This window comes from Mesocricetus auratus, unplaced genomic scaffold, assembly GCF_017639785.1.
Source record: "Mesocricetus auratus isolate SY011 unplaced genomic scaffold, BCM_Maur_2.0 Super-Scaffold_100006, whole genome shotgun sequence".
Taxonomy (NCBI): domain Eukaryota; kingdom Metazoa; phylum Chordata; class Mammalia; order Rodentia; family Cricetidae; genus Mesocricetus; species Mesocricetus auratus.
The window spans coordinates 45,117,711-45,137,980 of record NW_024429190.1 but is presented as its reverse complement, the minus strand read 5'-3'; the positions used below and the strand labels follow the sequence as shown (position 1 = coordinate 45,137,980).

General features: G+C 45.7%; 1 protein-coding gene across 16 annotated transcripts in view; it reads left to right on the top strand.

Annotated features, from left to right (window-relative positions):
- Window positions 1-20,270, top strand: part of Apbb2 (amyloid beta precursor protein binding family B member 2) — a 369,114-nt gene that overhangs the window by 267,132 nt on the left and 81,712 nt on the right. For 9 of the 16 annotated variants that reach the window (XM_021229678.2, XM_013116544.3, XM_013116547.3 and 6 more), the window contains 4 exons: window positions 5,355-5,563; window positions 13,388-13,450; window positions 13,850-13,935; window positions 14,027-14,087. In XM_021229678.2, coding sequence (XP_021085337.1) covers window positions 5,355-5,563; window positions 13,388-13,450; window positions 13,850-13,935; window positions 14,027-14,087 — 419 coding nt within the window. The remainder of the gene's footprint in view (window positions 1-5,354; window positions 5,564-13,387; window positions 13,451-13,849; window positions 13,936-14,026; window positions 14,088-20,270) is intronic. The other 7 variants (XM_005074366.4, XM_021229681.2, XM_005074369.4 and 4 more) reach the window with 4 other exon arrangements.

Genomic DNA, 20,270 nt, shown 5'->3' with positions numbered 1-20,270 from the left:
AGGCAAGGGAAGACCATGGACTCATTCTGAAAAGAGACCTGTGACTTTTCAGCTCTTACCCGGACATGTCTCCTCTCAGCACGAGACAGCCTTCTTGTGCTGAGCTTTGGTAATGACAGGAGTCTGGGAACTGGAAGAAATCATCTTAGGTACAAGATCCAGTGGGAGAGAAGCAAGGAGAAGTCTGGCAGGCATCAGCTTCATGGTGTCTGAGGGTGGCCTTTCTTCTTAGCTTTCAGCAGGATGTGCCAACTGGGATGGCTGGGCCACTTCACCAGGCTGGAATGGGGAGTGAGGCATTTAAAGGAGGTCCTGCATTAGGAGAATCGTCATGTCTGTGGACCCAGAATGCTGGGTGTGGGGGCTCCAGGCCAGTGTCCATGGAGAATCTTGGTGTTATTGCACAGTTTTTGGCTTCAGTCAGGTATGCTGTTTGTCTCGTAGTCTCATCATCATCCCTGTACCATTGTTTCCTTTTCTGATCTTTTTGTTTTATTACGCTCCTCTCCTTGCTGTCAATGCTGGCAGTTTTTGTTTTTAGGTCTCTGAAAAATTGATCCTGTTTTGTATCAGGACTTACTTTATTTCTTTGGTTTAAATCCGTCTGTCTTCTGCAAGCCTTAGAACTGGAGATAACAATTCTGCTGCCTTCTCAGGACAGCTCTGGCGATGCCCCGTGCCCCTGCAGTAAAAGGCACATGAGCCACACCCAGCCAGCACCAATATTCATCTTCTTAGCGGCTATAGTAGCACAGTTCCTAAAAGGCCCAGATCTGCCTTGGCCTGCTAGCAGGATCACCTTGAGCATTAAATGCAGTCAAGTCTTGTCTTACGCAGTGGAGAGAGCAGGACTTCTTTACCACTGAAGACTGCAACTTCACAGAAGAAACTAAAAGCCAGTACAGACACAAAGCAGCTGTCTTCAGTTGATTTGTGTTTGAGAGAAACTTAAGCAAAGTGTAGCATGTGCCTTGATTATGCTTTAAACAGGGCACATTTGTTTTAAAAATCATGAAGTATGGCCAGGCGGTGGTAGCTCACGCCTTTAATCCCAGCACTCGGGAGGCAGAGGCAGGCGGATCTCTGTGAGTTCGACTCTGGGCTGGACCGACAGTCTTCAAAACAATACAGAGAAACCCTGTCTCGTAAAACAACAACAACAACAACAAAAAAATAATGAAGTGATTTTCCTCATTGGCAGAGAGAGATGGGGAGAGAGACAGACAGACAGACACTTGGAGGACAAGAGGGTGTCTTGTGATAGAGGAGGGCCAGCAGAGCAGGCATTGTCTCAAGCTGGCCTTGCTGGAGTGCACTGGAGTGATTTCTCTCTGAAAAGTCACCAGGAGATTTATCTTCATTTTATCTCTATTCTTGGAACCATGGTGCCCATTTAACCTGGTGATTTCTATATTGGGCATTTTGCTTTGCACTGAAGTGGGGGAACTTTAGTGAGTCGGATATCTTGCTATATTGCTGAAGTGTTCCTGTCCTGTGTCCCCCTCTGTTCTGAGTGTTGACACATAACCTAGTAAGGCAGCTACTGCTGTGACCTGTATTTTACAGATAAGCATCTGACTCTCTAAGGAGCCATCTGGTTTGTCCAAGGCCATTCAGATAGTGAATGGCTGAGCCAGGTAAGGTGATCCCCTAGGGCATTCCCACTCATTCTCAGGCCAGGCTCTATAAAGCCACTCACTGCTGGGCTCTAAATTGTCTGTACTCACCGGAGCCATCAAGAGTCTTCAATGAACCCCTTGTTTTTTTGTTTGGATCATCTTTGTAGACATTGAAAATACACTGATTTTGCTAACTCTATGTACATACGTACGTACGTACGTACGTACGTACGTGTGTGTGTGTGTATGTGTGTGTGTGGTGTATAAGTGTGTCACCATATGCATGTGGAGGTCAGAAGACCTTCAGGGAGCCTCCTAGCTCAGCCTTCCAGTACTGAGAGTGCAGGTACACAGTGCCACACCCGCATGTTCTGCGAGGTCTTCAGATCACGCTTGGCTGGCAGATACTTTACCAACTGAGCCATGTCTCCAGCCTCTACTTTTCGATTGTGAAAAATATACATTCAGAAATACCTATTCGGCACACAGATTACAGGTTAATTATAAAGGACGTATCCATGTCACCACCGATGAAATTTTTTCAACTATGGAAGACCAGGAGTGTGCTCTTTTCTGATCAAAACCAGCATCCCCTTACCCCACCACACCCCACACACTTCTGGCTGTTCATCAGCCTGTAGTTTTTTCTTTTGTATGTGATAACCGTGTGTTTGCGGTTTTGACAGTTTAAACAATTTATGTCTATCACTAACTGATTAATGGTTGGACTTTCTCTGAATGGGAATGTAGTGAATATAGTGTCTTTTGTCTTGCTCCTTTCCATCAGTGGCATGTTATGAACTTTGTATTGTTGTGTGCAGCTGTACTTGGCTCATTATTGTTATTTATTTATGCTGCTGTAATTTTCTCATTCTTCTATGAAAGCAGGTCTGAATTGTTTTGAGTTTGGGGCTATTTAAATGTGGCTACTGTGGTCTGAATACCTAATATACATGTGTGAGTTCTCTAGGACATATTCCAGGGATAGAACTGTGGGTTGTGATGTAGCAATAGCTTCTTCATTAATGAATGATAGTCTTTTGTTTTCAACATGCTTCTATTAAAGTCGCCCTCCAGTGTATACAAGGCTATATGATGTGTACCAGTTCTCAATGTTTGACCTACCTGCCCCCTCGTGTAGTGCTTTTTAATCTTTGCCAAGCTGGCAGCTGTGTGAGAGTGTTGTGCTGAGATACTGAGATACTGAAACTTGAGATACTGAAAGCGCTTGGGAGATTTTCTGTGTTTTCTGCCATTCTGACTCTTTTATCTTTTCACCGAGACCACCACAGTTGGTCTTAATTCCAGTTCTGAAAGTGGGAAGCAGACGGAATCCCATGGTGTACTTTTTAATGTTCAAATGCCGGCTCTAACACCCAAGGTTACCATGGCATATGACCCACCCAAGAAAACCAATTTCTCTAATATTACCCTCTTTTAGGACATTGCCCCTGGAAACTAAGAATATCCCATTGTGATCTCAAACCACCCAGCAGTGGATCTATCAAAGTGTGTGTGATCCCTCAATGGATGGAGAAGACTGACTGTGTCTCTGTTTACCTGTGAGAACAGTCATATATGCCACCAAAGGAAACAGACATTGACCATGAATGAACGAATGAATGAATGAATGAATGTTAGTGGTCTGTTTTGTGACAGTGTACAGAACTCATTTCATCAGAATTCCTCTCTTGTTAGATGCCAGGTTTACTATTGGAAAACCCAATTCATTCAGTCATTCCTTCTTTATTCATTCTTTCATCCATCTACCCATCTACGGTTCACCCATCCACGCTGCTATTGGATGCCTGTTTTGGGGGTGTGGGAGACAGACTGACGGATGGATAGACATATGTCTTCCTGTCACACTAGTATGGGGTGCTTCTGGACAGGATGATGAAACTCTGGATACTGAAGCCTGGCCGACTTCTTCCACCATCACCATTGTCCTCTATTTTTAGCAACAGAATAACATAAAAATGTTCAAGTGTTTTTTTTCAAACACAATCTCAGCAGAATTTTAAAATACAAACCGAGTTTTTTTTTTTAAGGTAGTGTGTTTGGTTCAACACAGAACAGCACAGCTCCTGCCATCTAGCGCAAAGGTCCCCAGGTAGCAAGCTAGCGGAAGAGCCACTGACCTTACGCTCTGCCCTTGGTCTGGCACAAATTCATACTCTGATAGTGTGCATGGCTGTTCCTCACTCTCAGGTGTAAATGTGCAGACCGCAGGAGCCACACAGGTAGGAACAGGCGTCCTCTCACGTCTTTCCCAATTTTGCCCCAGACCTCTTTGTCTGGAACCACAGAACGAGAATAAGGACACTCACGTACTCCAGATTTCTCCAGCTTACGTCCTCTGCTTTTCCTTTCCCTGCCCCAGTTGAATGCTAACAACAAAGGGATATCAGAAACAACTCTTTATCTCCTAAGAGGGGTCAAGAAAGGGGATATAAACACATTTGGTTAGAGTTGTTTCTGCAAATTTTATTAACTCGGAATTACATAATCATTCTTAATTTTCCTGTGGATAGAGGACAGTGTTTCCACCATAATTTGAGACTTGTGGCAGTTTTGCCCCCGGCAAGCTGAGATGAAAATAGTGAATTCTGGGGCACCAACAACAGTGTGGATACACATCTATGCCCATGGGCTTAACCAGCCTCTTTGTTTGGCTTCTCTTTTTCTTCTCTCCTGTAACAGCTTTAGTAATGTGTGCCCATATCACACAATGATGTTGTATTGAGCAAAGCCCACATGTGTTCTCACTGGAAATGCAATAAAGCGTTCTGGCTTTTTGTACGGCTGTATAGAAAAGGACCTAGCCCTTAAAATAGAACAGTGCTCAAGTCTAGAGCCTGAGCTGTGAGTCTGCTCTCACGGACACCATTCGCTCTGTGACTTCCCCCATGATCTTCCCATTTCTGAATTTCCTATTCTGCTTTTTTTCTTTTGTACATTTTAATATTCAACTCAAGGACAAGAAGAAAAAAGTTTAAGCAAATACTTACTCAATAGATAGAGAAAATGCTGGGGTAAGCTAACTGTGCCTGAAATTGTCAGTGTCACCCACAGTGCTAAGAGTCACTTATTGAATTGGAATGTCTGGACTTGGCAGACACTTGCCCGTTGGCCACTCTGCACCATTCTGTACGCCTCTCACTCCCAAATTCCCTCATGTTTTTACATTACTGGCCCACTTGAAAGCCAATCTGGTCCTTTGTCGAGTTACACAGTTATTTATTCCAGTTTGCTTTTCCTTCAAGTGTGCAATTCGGAGTCCTAGAGGCCTGAAAAAGACACTGCTCCTCCGTGGGTGTTTTGATGCAAACACAGTGCTTATCCACAGAAAGCGGTTACAGGAATCTAGACTTATAGCCAGGAAGGATGTGTAATGCCAACCTCCCAGTTTGACAACGGGATCCTGTAGGCTCTGTAGTAAACATGTGGAGTTTGCCTGCATGGTTGGTTATGATTCATGGAGCTTTATCTTGGGGTTCTTGGAGGTAGGGGGCAACTTGGAAATGGGGTCTTTTTGCCTGTCTTTACAGATGGCAAACAGCCTTTCCAGTTCTTTCTGTTTCCTTCTATATTACCCTTTTTACTACCCAGTATATATATATGGCAGTTTCTTCTCAATTGAATGTAGATGTTTCCATGTGTGGGGTTTACCTGACTGTTGGAAGCTTCCTTTTTCATTTTAATAAAATTCTCTCCCCCCTCCCCATTTCTCAGCAGATATCTGGAGTGACCACTCATTTCAGACGGATCCGGACTTGCCGCCTGGCTGGAAAAGAATCAATGACATTGCTGGGACCTATTACTGGCACATCCCAACAGGAACGACTCAGTGGGAACGGCCTGTCTCCATCCCAGTGGATCTCCAGGGCTCTAGGAAAGGGTCACTTAGCTCTGTAACGTCATCTCCTACCCCAGAGAATGAGGTAAAGTGGAGTATCTTTTTACATGTGTAGTAGATGTAACTCAGTTTCCCTTTAGACTAACAGCCTCTGCCCCAACAGGTCATTGAGGTAAGCCTTTTGATGGCCGTGCATGTTGTATTTGAGAACTCAGTAATGCATCCTCTCAGAAAATAGTGTTAATATCTGTCTTCGGGGCTCTTCTCACTTGTAATGGATTCTGGTCTCTTGAAACGCCATTCTAGGTACAAAGACAAGAGGAGCTGATTAATGGGAAGTACCTAAGTTTCCCTAGAGCTCATGGAGACAACCATTTACTCAGCAGGTACCGTTGCACGGTGCTGGATCCATGAAATATTTACACAGAGAAGAGCAACTCTTGGCCAGACGTGTTATAATTACCACATATCTTATTAGCCTTGGGTTCATTTGCTAGCATGTAGAAGATGTCTTTGCAGGAATAACCCTTGAGAGCACTTAAATGCTTAATTCCTATTTAAGGAGGAAAAAAAAGAGATGTGTTTATTTAGCAGAAGTGACATTATTTTGGAAATAATTAGCAGCATAAATTCCGGGTATCCCCGAGGAAGAAATCAGAATGTTTAAACAAAGAATTGAGGTCTTAAAAAAATTTCATTGTGGTATTCATTCATGTAATGATTCCTGCAGCAAATGTTTGTCAGTCCTAGTAATAGCACACTCAAGATAATTATCACCAGGAAAGGTCACAGCCAAGTGACAGCTTTATTCATTTGTTTATTTAGTTATGTATTTATTTATATCAATGGCTTCTCTAGCAGGCTATCTTTTCTGCCCCCCCCCCCCCTTTCTGGCAATCCTTTGTTTTTTTTAAATAAGCTCAGTTTCTTCTGGGTTGAGAAATGAGTGCCTTTTGAACTTTACCCCTGACTGGCCAAACTCTTCTGCATTTGCCACCCTTATCATCCATCCTGTCTTTAAAGGTAGCCAGCATCTTCTTCCTGACTTTTCTGGGTGGTGACCTGTGCTTCTCTGGGCAGTAAGACTGGTATTGTACTCAGCTTTCTGCTTTAGAGGGCTTGGGCATCTCCCTTCCCCAACAGCCCCAGGTCTCTTAGACAGAAAGGTTGGCGCTGTCCATACCCTCTGGTAGACGAGCGCCTTGGCCGCTTTGGACTGCCCCGGTCATCAGGCGTGTGGTCCAGTGCAAGTGAACCACCTAGGGTTTTGTTGTGTAGCGCTAGATGTCTTTGATGGCTTTTCATCAAAGCCTAACAGTTCTTCATCCTACCCAACTTCTATCCAGGGACTTATTATTCACACTGTGTTAGGTGTGCTTGGAATAAAAATAAACCAGTGAAACTCTAGCCTTCAACAGGTCTGATGTGAAGGAGTCTACTTCCTGCCCCATCTCAGACATACCCTGGACTTACCGATGGCCTCCCTGATGCAGAGCCAGCCAGTATATGCCTCTGATCTTGCTATAACAGGGCTGAGTTATTCTTATTCTAATTGTTTAGTTGTGTTCAACAATAGAGAACCCACACCAGGAGAGTACTTTACAGATAGGGAAACTGAGGCACAGAGCTATCAGTGACACACAGCAGCTCCCAGGGCCTCTGAATCCCTGGCCAGTATTCTTCTTGGTGCCTCTGGCTTTAGTTTTTCAGTGTCCTCTGCCTCCTGTTGTCCCTGAAGTTGGGAGGTTGGACTAACTCGTATTCTAGGTGCCTTGTGTCCTCCATACTTAGGAGAGAGTAAGCACTTCTTTGAACCTGGTGGCATCCAAGGAGTGTAATCTGGGGTTGTATAGCTTGGATTTTTATTTCTCTGCTTAATACGGTAGAGTTTTGTTTCAGAGCTGCCTACTTGTGTCTTCGGAGGAATGCAGTGCACCTGGGCATCTGGTGCTGGGTAAAACTGTCAGGGAATAGAGGGCCTCTCTCATTTTTGGGGCTCTCAAAGCCCACTCTTACCCATCCTTTCCCATCCTGTGCCAGCTTCCTACCCCCACCCACTGTCAGGACCCCGTCCCAGGCTTCAAAGGACTTAGCTCATCTTCTTTCTCCTCTGGAGTTTTCAGCCTCCGTGTCCCTTATGAAGACTTGTTGGACCTGAATGATAGAGCACTTACCTACCATGCACAGGGAGCTGGGCTCAGCCCAGCACCACAAGGAACAAAACCAGAGTGTTTTATAAATACCACGTTTGACCGTCACAGGACTCTGCTGTGGCAGAGAAAATGGCCTCTGAGAATCAGGAGTTGAGTGGCCGTACAGCTGGTAGCTCAGGTCCCCTGGTCTAGCCTGGATTCTGCCCACTCTTGCTTCCACTCGTAATCACCATGCAGTTTTCTCCCTCGATGGAGCTGTAAAAAATGAATAGTTTTAGAAGCTTGAGACAGGCAGTGACTGGCTCACATATAGCCCTTTATTTGTTTGTTTGCTGGCTTACTTATTTATCTTATTTATGTTTTCACTGCATCACTGGGCATCCAACCCAGAACCTCGTGCCTGATAGGCAAACACTCTACCACTACCATTTATTTGAATTTTTATTTCTTCACGCATTCATTTGTTCATTCATTCATCCATTCTGGTACCAAGAATGGAAGTCAGGGCCTCACACACAGTAGGCGAATATTCAACTACTAGGCTGCATTCCCCAGGCCGCCAGCCCTTTGAATGACAGATGTTCAGATGAACCTTTTGATTGTTTGCTTCAAGTACAATTTCACCCACACGAGGCCATCCATTGAGTCAAACTTCCCAGCAGACTTCAGAGGACCAGGCGTAATCACAGGAGCAAAGGGACAGACAGACAGAAGGGGAAGATGAAAGTGGGGGGGGGGAGAAGCAGCCTGCCACATAACATACCCAGGGCATGGAGTCACTGAGGAGGATACTGAGAGGGCACCCATGTTCACAGGGCCAGGCCAGAGCCTTGTCCCCTTACTCCCACAAAACACACACCTGTCACCGAGGGTGGTTGTCACTCCCATTTTAATTTGACATGGAAAGGTTAAGTAGCTTTGGTAAGATAACAGAGCTAGTATGTGGCAGTCAACCTTGAACTTTGATCCATAGCCCCCTGCTTCCACCGAGACTTGATATGCTCTATTAGGAAATGTGGGGACGCTCAGATCTCCTCATCTCATCCAAAGGGAGGGCTGTGTCACACGCAGAGCCACCCAGAAAATGACTTCTTAGTAACGACGTCCCAGGTGCCGATGACAGCGGAAGAGAAATGATTATTTCTCCAGCTTCATCTCTTTGATCCCTAAATAGAATCTATTTCAACTAATTTCAAAGCATGAAAAAAAAAGAGCAGAATGTTAAGAGAGAGAAGTAGCTTGTAATGTGTCGTGTCAGAAACGCGTGTTTTCGTTGAGCTTGCTCGTGAGCTGGCTTGAAAAGAAAAATCAGATAAATAAGCGCCCAATCTGTTAACGGCACAGAAACTTTAGGACTGCAGGCTTCCTTACAGTTTGAACATTTTACATTTCACTTTCCAAAGTTCACCCGGGAAGTGTTAAGCACATCGATAATGTTTCCAGCACACGTGCCAGTGAGTACTTTTGAAAGTTTATCAACTGGCCGAGAAGTATTTGCTACTGAAACTTGGCTGTTCCTCCCCCACCCCTCCCAAACCATTTACTTGCTCCGAATTACCTCTGAAATTGTGTGGCTGTGGAATTTTAAAAGAGAGGGCAGCAGCAGGGGTGGGGAGCAAACAGGATACATTTTATGAGTAGCTCTTGGCCTGTGGCCAAGACTTGCTTAGACTCTCTCTGTAGAGATTGCCAGGGTTTATCAAGAAGTGTGGGAAGTGGGACCCTCAGAGAAATCCTTGTCTCTTTAAGAAGTCTCTCTACTTGCTAATGTGCTTGCGGCCATTGGCTGCCTAAGCAGTTGTCACCCCCAAGAAGAGCACAATCTCCAAGCCCAAAACCTGTATGTTTCCATGTGTACCTGAAAGACGGTTCTGTCATTTCACTAAATTACACAGCCCAGTCTAGTGAGTAAGACATTGTTCGGAGGGCAGGAAAGAACCTTGGAGATGGGCCCTGTAGACGCAAGGGCAGCATCTCCCAGCCTGTGAGCTGAGGACCAATTCCTGGGGCTTCAGTTTTGTTTGTGCTCCAGATGTGAAGCACTCCAGTGATTTGTAATGAGCAGAAGCAGGTCGCCTTGCGGGTTGGTGGTCCAGGCTTCAGAAGCTGCATCTGATGAGAGCTCTTCTTGCTGCCACATCCTGTGTGCAAAGAGGAGGCAAGAGATCAGGAGGATGGACTGTCAGGCTTGAGCACGTTGGTAGTTAGCACTCTTCCATCCGCCAGAGCGGAGCTGATGACCTCGCCACCTCCCTTAGTCCCCATCCCATCTCCAACGCTGCTGTACTTGGGATGGTTTCCCACACGGGGTTTTGAGAGGACACATCCCAGTCTCCGCACAAGGTAATGACAGCTTCCTCATCAGGACTTTCCAGTCCCTGAGAATCCATCCTCAGGAACACCCACCCTGCTGGCTTTGTTGAAGAAGGGCCTTTTCCAACTGAAGGTCATTGGTCCGTTTCTCTTTGATATCTGGAATTGTTTTCCAAGAACCCCCACCCCAAGGGAAATTAGGATGAAAGCACTCAGTCATCCAGGACATGTGCTTGGCTCTCCGTAGCGGGCCCACCCTTTCACAGGCCCGCTGTGGTAGGTCTAGAAGAGCAGGCATTGTGTCCCCAGCTCTGAGTCAGTCACTCAGTATACACCATGGGAGCCAGGGCTCTGCAGCTTTCCCATAAGTGCGCATGACCATCGTATTTGGAGCAATGGATGCTGCACCCTGAGAAGGGCCAGGACAGGGATTGGAGGCGGTGATTCCAGCTACGCCTCTCGTGGCCATGCCAGACTTCATCCACTCTGCCTAGAAGGTTCCCAGGCGGGTTGCTTGAGGAAGATGTCCTCTGCCCTGTCCCTCTCTCCCTGTCTTGGGTGTCACTTCCCACCGGAAGCACGTGGCTCACCTCCTGTTCCCTCTTCTGCTGCCTCCTCTTTGCCCCAACCACCCCCGGCTTTCCCATTCTACCTGCTACAGACCAATGTGATTGTAGACTTTCTACTGCCAAAGAGCCTCCGGTAGGCTTTTTATTTTTAAATTTTTATTAGCTAGCATTATGAACTGGGACGTAGTTCAGGGGGGAGAGTGTTTGGCTGACATGCTCAAGGTTGTGGGCCTGAGCCCCGGCACTGTAAAAATGTATAAATACGTTTATTAAATAGTTAGCTAAATGTAGAAAATAGCTTCTGGTTTAATTAAAAACAATTAAATGACTGTACTGTGTTGCTCTTAAGAAAAAAGTATGTTGTTCTTTGTTTAAAAAAGGAAAAAAGGAGAACTTACGGTCGCTTTTACCAGAAAGAAAAATGTTCACCTTTGATATCGATGAATTACTTTAAAATAGGGTTTAAAACAAATACCTTTGGCCCAGTCGGAATGCAGTCACCCCTGTTCCTTACTTGAGTTTTGCAATAAGCACTCACTGTCGTTACCTTCTGCAAAACCACTGCTTAGGCTGTGTTTATGTAGACTTAGGCCACTGCCAGGAGGCTGCCAGCTGACTCCACAGCACAAGAGTTGGCTTCACAGAGGCCCAGAACCACGGTCAACACCCCCTTTACAGAGAGACTCCTGTGTCCAGAGAGCAGATGCATAAAAAAGGCATAAAATTCGACACCCACACAGAGGCCTGTTTTAATTAGATTCTGAAGTTTTTCTGAATGGTCCATTTAGAATATTCTTCCATCCTCTCCTGTGCCAGCACAGAGCCCTTCCTTCTTGGGTAATTTCTGATTTCAAGTGTCTGTTTTTCAGACATCAACCCCTCCTCCCTCCTTCCCTCCCTCTCTCCCTCTCTCCTCCCTCCCTCCCCTCTTCCTTCTTTTCTTCCTTTTCTTTTCCCTTTCTCTTCTTCCTTTCTCGCTCCCTCCCCTTCTGCACCTTACCCCATTCTCTTCTCATTCCCTCCTCTTCTTTCTTTCCCTTTGAAGTTTTGCACACAAACACGCTTAGCGTGACTTTCTTCGGCTCCTCAGCTGATGCCCCTTTTCAGAGTCCAACCTAAAGGAGGCACGGGCGCTGCCCACCCTGCAGCCAGGGCCCTGATGTTGAGCTGTGGGGGCTTGCTTGGAAAAGAAAATTACAACTTGATGTTTCCTTTTGCACTTGCTGCCTGCTCTTGCCGCAAGCATTTTCTGTAGCTGCAGAGCAGTGACTAAGCTAGCCACCACTCGTCCCTCCGAGAATAGGAACAGTGGGGCTGGACAGAGAGCCCAGCTGTTAAGAAGGCCACTGCCTTTGCAAGGCAGCCAGGGTTGGTTCTCAGCACCAACGTGACAGCTCACAATCACCTGTAACTCCAGTTTTGGGGGACCCCTTCTGATCTCTGTAGGCCCTTTCACATACATATACTTGAGTCTATACACACACATGCACAAAATAAAACTTTATATGTATATTAGAGGCAAAGCTTAGCAGCCTTTCCCAGGAAAACACACACACATAAAACCCTGTACCCATCTCAGGTTCCCAGCCCTTCTGATCTAACAGGCCACAGTTCTCCCAAGCTGCACACCTCAATGGAGGCTGAACACGCCTTGAGGGACATTGAGTAAGGCGAGAGCTAAGATGGACAGCATTCCTGTCCTTATATTCATTAGAAGAGATTAGCTTTTGAAATTAGTGTGGCAATCTGAATCCTTTTGCATTTTGAATATGGCAGTTCAGACCCCTAGCCCCCAAAAGAAAGCTGATTGTGTTGACAGTGGAAGTAATCAGCAGTATTTCCACCCCTCCTAGTCCACAGAGTTAACCAGCCCATCACTCCGCAGGGCATTTGGGCTGAAGCCGATTTACTCTTAGTGAAAAGCTGCCTTAGTGACCTGACTGTAAGTTCTGGGCCACCATTCACTGCTCATTTTCTATGAACCTCAGTTGAGAAGTTACGTGGTAAAACTTTCCATTGTTGGTGTTTCATCTGAGGAGAGATACACAAGACCATCCTTGAGTTTCAGGGGTTTCATTTAGCTCCATAAATCCCTGAAGAGTATTTGAGTTTTCCCTTGGCACAGTAGGAAAAAAGAGTTTCCTTGTTGTCTGGGATGCTGGGAGGAGTTGCCTCTGTGCAGAGGTCTGTTGGGATGCTTTCCCAGTCCGCAGGGTTCTGTGCTGTGGTCTGTAGCCTCTTAGAAAATCATTTCCCTGCCAGGTGTGGCATCGAAGTAGAGCTTTTTATGATTCGGTAGTTCAGAGGAGACTGGGTGGGGCTCTTTCATTATATGGACTAAGTCCCACCAGGATGGTGATGTCTGCCTCTGCTCCTGAATAAGCTTCTATTCTAATCACTGCCCTTTCCCTCTGTAGCTAACAATAACTTGACTCCAGACTTTCACTCTCTTAGATATGGGCATCCCCCAGTTTCCAAGCTAGCATAGTGACATCCCTGATTCCACTTCTATCTCTAGAAAATGTGTGTCTGGTGGTGAGTGGGTGTCTCTATGGAATTGTGTAGACTGGGGATGAACGTGGGAAAGCATATGGTTTGCTTCCGGGACCACATTTAGGAAATAACTGCACTGCCTTCTAATAATATTGAGCCATTTGCTTTGGTAGGTAATTGAGGCCTGCCCCGGTCAGGTAATAATCTAGCTTAGAGAGAGCAAAAACAAGTTACTGTTAGATTTGATTTGTTCCCTGACCCATCCTGTGAATATCAATGCTAACAACAGTGTCTTGTGTTTTTTTTCCTCCTTGTGTTTCTTTTCTTTTTTCTTTAAATCAATGTGCTTTTTTTTCCCTATGTGAATAATTATATGTCTAGAAACAGCCATGGAGTGATTTTGCTGTTCTGAATGGGGGAAAGATTAATAGTGACATTTGGAAGGCAAGTATACTGTCAGATTTTAGAACGTTTAATATTTTTGTGTTCTTTCTGCATGGCTGTGGCTGTTTATTTTTCTTCTTCGTGAATATCATGCATTCTGCAGGGACGGAGCAATGGGGCTTCTTGCCAGGGGTGCCACTCTCACTCACATTGTTGGTTTGTTTTTCCAATGTCTCCCATTGTGAATGACTTCAAGCTGGTGTGCCCAGGTCCCCTGTGGTCCCGTACGAGCCAGAGCTTGTGATCCACATCAGCACACAGCAGCCGTTGCATGCCGTTTTCTGCCTAAGCTCATACCCACTCTCTGCCTCTTGCTGGGGCTCGCTCTCCTCTGTGGTATTTGAGGCAGGGTGATGGGCCCTTCCATCAGACCCTAACAGGATCTGTTTTTCCCTCTAGGATTTGCACGCAGCCACAGTTAACCCAGACCCCAGTTTAAAAGAGTTTGAAGGAGCAACGCTACGCTATGCATCCTTGAAACTCAGGTAGGAAGGCGGGAGGGTTTGCCAAAAGGGGTGGTTTCCGCATCAGTCTTTACAACAGAATTCTAAGACCAGTTTTATGTCTTCTTTCTAGAAACGCCCCTCATGCTGATGATGATGATTCTTGTAGTGTCAACAGTGACCCCGAAGCCAAGGTTTGTAAGAAAGGTTCCTTTAGCAACTAGCTTGTATTCTCCCATCGGAGTAATGGCTTTGAATAATGCCATCCCCCTGAGCCACTTACTAAGCCATTATCCTCTCATTGTCTCTCTTTCTTCGTCTCTGTGGCATTTTAAGAAAACCCCTGTTCCAGTTTAGGTTTGTGGTATTTCTGTAATCACCACCATGTGAACTCTCACCGTGTTGTGCAGCGACAGGAGTGGCAGCCCTCAGTCAACACAATGATGGAAAAGAGGAAACAACTGACATGTGTCAGTAGATTGTGTGGGGTTCTGTGGGTTAAGTGGATGGAGCGCATGCTCAGGTCACATGGCTATCAGTACGTAAGCACTGAGTCTAGGAGCACCTGTGGCTCACTGAAGACTATTAGGGGGGATGGGGCACATTCTGAAGGGACAACTTCAGACTTAAACCTGCTTCAAATTACTCCTGCCCCACCTTTGGTCCAGAAGGCACCCCATGATATAGAAACTCACTATGAGGGGAAAGGGGCTTCAGGCTTTGGTACCTTTATAGTAATCACAGTGTATATTGGCCTTCCGGTTTCTTATAGCCTCTAACTTCATTGTACAATCAGTGCAACTCAAGGTTGACCTCTGGCCTACACATATGTTCTTGTACATGTGCACACACACACACACACACACACAAAACACTACAAAACATATCTAATTCCATGTTCTATAGAATTCTAAATATGGTATATGAGAGAAATCCAAAAGATTTATATGAAAATGTCTCCCTGGTCTGGAGAGGTGGCTCAGTGGTTAAGAGGACCTGGGTTTGGTTTCCAAAAGCTAACAACCACCTGTAACTTAACTGTCAGGGACTTGATGCCCTCTCTTGCCCTCATGGATACTCTTAAGCAAGAAACATACTCTGTCATGCAAATAAACTTAATTTTTTTTTTGTAAAATGTCTTCATACACACACACACATATATTTCACATATATAAAGTTACATGCTAGGAAAATAAGAATAATTGCTAGGCCAGTTGTCTGATGAACCCTATAAACAGAAATGACAGCATACGTACAAGCACAAGTGACCACACATGCACATTCCCCAAAGGGGAAGAGTATATTTATAACTCTAAAAATCTATGAGCCTTCTTAATGTTTCCACATTAAATATGTTTTGTAATTGGTGGTCTTTTGCGTGTGAGCTTAAATGTAATTCTTAAGCCTAGTCTTGCTGGGCAGTGGTAGCGCACCCCTTTAACTCCAGTACTCGGGAGGCAGAGGCAGGCGGATCTCTGTGAATTCGAGGCCAGCTTGGTCTATAGAGCAAGTTCCGGGACAGCCTCCAAAGCAATACAGAGAAACCCTGTCTCGAAAACGACCAAAAGAAAAAAAAAAAAAAGCCTACTCTTATTTTTACAGATTCACTGAAAAGTTCTCAAGCTTGAGTCCCCGTATGCCCTCCGCCCTGTCTTCCCTGATATTAACATCTTCATAATCATAGAGCCATTAAGCAGTCCATTTCTTGCCAATATCCTTTCCCTACCCTGGCATCCACTGATTCTATGTGCAAATAAGGAGCACTTCAGAAGGTATGGCACATACCCCTTCCGGCAGTTCTCTGGTCCGTCCTCCTTAATTTCATTATTGCTAGCCATTATTGCTCTTTAATTAGTAGCACTGCCCCCTCCCCTCCCCCGTTTAGGCAGTGGCGCCATCGGTGCAGTTCGAACACTACAGAGCCAAACTACAGCTTCCTAAAAACAGGCGACGGTTTTGTCTTTCAATTACTGCTTTGCTAGAGGTTGCTGAAACTGATATTGCCAGATCAAAGGCTATCAGTCTTATGGCTTCTGTCACTTCCTATAAAATTGCTTTCAGAAAGCCTACAGTAATATTCAGTCCTATCAGTAATACAGTAGGTTCCCCGCACACCCACATGCCAGGTCACCCGAGGCTTGGCGGTTCGTTATTTGTCTTTGTTTTATTGCATATGAACTATTACTTTCTGGTATTAAATTTCTCCTCTTCCTCCACCTCCCTCCCTTCCTGTATTAAAGAGTCACCCATAGTTGCAGGCATGCCATGGAGAGCCATGGCCCGTCTTAAAATGATTGTTAAATGATCCGCAAGTAGGGCATTTCTTACAGAATAATTGAAAGCTCTTAAGTAAGCATTCCATTCTGATTTGGCCAGGATTTCTTCAACTGTCCCTTCTTGGCTCAGGATATAGTCCACGAAGGCACTCGCATTTAGTCCCTAGAGGTTTTTGTAGGTGCAAAACATGTCTGCTATGATAGTCTTCAGTGCTTCTGTCGATTATTTCTTTTTCTCTTCACTGACTTTGTACCCCAGCACATCCAGGCCTTTTCCAGATGATCACAACAATACCACTCCTCACTGTAATTGACCAGGTAGGAAGCCACAACCGAGACCCCATTATTTGCGGTCTTTCCTGTGCCCCCCCGTTTAGTCCTTCTCCTATGACACACACTGTGTTGCTGACCAAATGCATAATTAGCACTAAAATAAAATCAGATTGAAGAAAGGTTAATGCTTTAAAAAAAAAAAAAACAGTTCCTTCCCATCCTTTGTTGTGACTGTTCTGGTTTCTGTAAAGGAGGTTTTGTGCCACCTGGTGGAAAGTATTGAGGATTACACCTTCAAAGAAAAGGGCTATGTTTCCTTTGGAATCATTGAATTGTATAAACTGGAAGTGGTTTTAAAGATTTAAAAAAAAAAGTGGATTCTAGGGTTCCACAATTAGTGTCAGAAACAGTATTGAACATGGGTCTCCTGGGCCTCTGGCTGCCCGCCCAGTGCCACTATCTTTATTATGACAAATCACTTTTTGTGACATTTGCGCAGAAGGGCTTTGAGGACATTACTCTTTGAACTCACAGTAAAGGGAATGAATAAGCAAGATGATGTTGTCCCAAGCACAGATCCTTCGGGTTTCAAATTCCTCATCTGTAAAATGATCGTGCTTCCTTTAGAAGCCCCTCCTGGTTCTGAGACATCGTAAGATTGCGTATGAACTATAGCAGCCCTAGGCATTTAGAGATGGATTGGTCATATCTGTCCGAGTCTACAGAAGGAAGGGTGAGTTCCACCTCTGCTTGCACAGACCCTACGCCCTGCTCTGTCCTGGGAATGCAAGGATTCCTGGCATTGTAGATAGAAATCGATGCTTTGAACAGGTTTCATAATCCATTTCCTCCGTGTGCTCACCTGGTAGCTAGTGGAAATGAGACTTGAACATATGACTCCCAAGCCCAAGCAGGTGTCAGGCCCACATGTTGCAAGCCACTGCTTCCCCAGGCTTAAGGTCACTTTGGCTGTCAGGCTAGATGGGGTTGAGGTAGCAGAGTTGCTAGAGAGACATGAGTTGTGACATGAGGTCACTGCCTGAGGGTGGACTTCTCACTCCCTTCCTGTGGCCCATCGCTTTGTAGCATGTTGTCCTTGGCAACGTTTGTCATGATTGTCCTGGTGCAAAGGGTCACATTGCTGAGCCCAGGAGCCACATGGATGTGGCAGGCCTACCGAGAACACTACCCAGGTGACACTGTCAAGTTTGAAACTTGGTCAGAATGAGACATGGTTTTGGTGCATCTTCTGCAAGGACACCAGCATGGTTTTTTACTGCAGTACCTTCCAGTGCTGTGGCTGTTTGCAGTTGGTGATTGGTTGCTCGGGCATTTTAGTATCCAGGCACTGGATCTGCTGAAAGCTTTGCTTGTGTGCTGCCCTTGCTACTCCCTGCCCCACATGGAGAAGGAAAGGGATGAGGGATGCCAATCAGGGCTAGGTACGCTTGACAGAGGAACTCTCAGACAAACGATATGAGCACGAGGTTCTCATATTTCTCTTGAGATTTATTTATCTGAACCTTCCCTTGGTTCCTATTAGCATATATTTCCATGAAGTAATTATATTAGCCAGCAGCTGACTAGATTAACCCTAATAGATAAACAGGAAATCACAGGCAGTGCTGGCTCTCCTTCAGATTTGTCTCTGGTCTTTAACAAATTCATTATCGTTGCTGAGCATTTCTGTGGGATTTTATAGCTGTGTGTTATGTCCATGCCATTGAAAAATATTCCTGTGGTTTAGATCTAGTTTTCTCCAGAAATTCTGCACTCATATGAGAGATGCTTGGATTTGATTTGCATGGAGGATTCATTAACTAGGTGAAAACATTTGTTGAATTTAATGCCAGAGAACCAAACGAACTTAGTATTAAGTGTAACGAACGGTTAAGACGTGGACTCTGGACCTGGATTATTTTAGGTTCAAGATCAAGATCTGCTGTTTATTACTTGGCTGACTTTGGGATCTAATCCTCTGCATTACATAACAAACTACTACAAAACTTGGTAGCTGGAAACAGTTTTATTTTGCTCCTGACTGTGAGTTTTGGGAATTTGTGCAGAATTTAGCAACACAACATTAGTGCACTTCCTTCCTGATCCACTAGCAGGCAGCAGGGCCTGGGAAGATCTGCTTCGAGTGCGGCCTTCACAGGACACGCCCTCCTGGGCTGCTCCATGTTGCTTGGGCTCTTAGCAGTAGAGGTCACTGGGCAGGAAGAAATAGGAATCTAAGGCTACCAGATGAGAGAAGGCTTTCCTTGGAAGTGGTGCCATCGTATTTGTTAGTCAAAATAAAAGTCCAATTCAAGGGGTAGAGAAATGGGCATTTGCTGTGAGAGCAGCAGGGCCACAATACAGGGGGAGTATGTTGGGAAGCTTTACTGTGCCAACTCTGAGAGAGAGAAAAACAATCCCCAGGCACCTGCCATTCAGAAAGAATGCCCTTTGTGAAGGGCATCGCATATCTACATGACTCCGTCAAGAAACCAGGCCCCAGAGTCACTAACAAATGTTCTCCACCGGGGGCAAATGAGATGTACCTGCTGGGGCATGGCTTCTGGGTGGGCAGTCCTGGATGAAACAGTAAGATTTCTTCCTTGTCTTAGCCCCAGGAAGGAAGAGCCATAGGATAGCAAGGCATGAAGCCAGGCTGCCCAGCCGAGCCCCGCATGGCCTGGTCCATCTCCTCCCCGAGTTTCCCTCAGCACACAGCCATGCTGACATGCAGTACCATTGGCTAGAGCTCATTTTCCTCTTAGCCCAGCGGACAGATTTTGTATTTCTAAAGCTGTTTCCCTGACTTTATTTGCCAACATGGCCAGGCACAATACTGAAGTCATGGCAAAAGCCTGGCTTCTTTCCCCTGTTAACTTCTGGTTACTACCCTTGTCCAAGTGAGCAGTCCAGGAATCAGCTGCCAAGGGTCGCTGAGTTCTGAAACATGTCACTGGGACAAAAGACATCTTTATCAACTATTGGTGGCTGGGCCTGGTGGCAGATGCCTGAAGAGGCTAATTGAAGAAAGAGGAGCTCTTCGCAATTAAAGACAGACGCGCCCTCTTCTCTGAAGGGGCTCTGTAGTAATCAGGGAGCCACAGCCAGCAGCAGTGTAGTGGGGGGGGGGGCTGGCAGAGTGGGCCAGCAGGTGCTCAAATCTGGCCCCGTAGGAATCTGGGAGAGAACTCTGGGCTATGGACACTGAACTATGCAGCCTCAGGCAGATGCAGCAGTAGTTCACGCAGTCAGCAGTACTGACTTCTTCAGGAAGGTCCCTGGAATGCAGGCGTCTTTCCTTGGCTTCCCCCAAAAGAACGAACACATCTCCAACCTTGTTCTCCTGGGCTGGTTGCTGGGTAACAGTATTTTAGTAGGAATGAAGACATTCCTTGTTTATTTGCAGTTAGTAAAAATGTTTCTTGTAGACGAGAGTGAGAATGAGTCTGCCGCCAGGCCATTTCTGCCTAAGTCATTTCTTCCTTCCTTTCCAGTCCCTCACTCCTATCTAAAAGCACCTGAGTTTGAGGCCCGTCAGCTCAACTGTGAAGAATAGCGTCTCAGTTCTTCCTCTGCCTCTGGCTAGGGCACTTGTAAGGAAATGAGATCAGATCAGCGGCCAGGCTTGTACACTCCCTGTCTCTATGCTGACACCAGGAGTGAGGGCCCTCAGCTGTTTTCTGCGACAGCTGGTCATGGGGTCATTTATTTATTCAGTGGCAAGTGCATGCATGTTGTGACCCATCAGACCCAGGAGGAAAGCCTGGTAGTATGTGAGAGACCACAGTGGTGTCATTCCACAGTGACAGAGTTACAGCTTCAATCTGC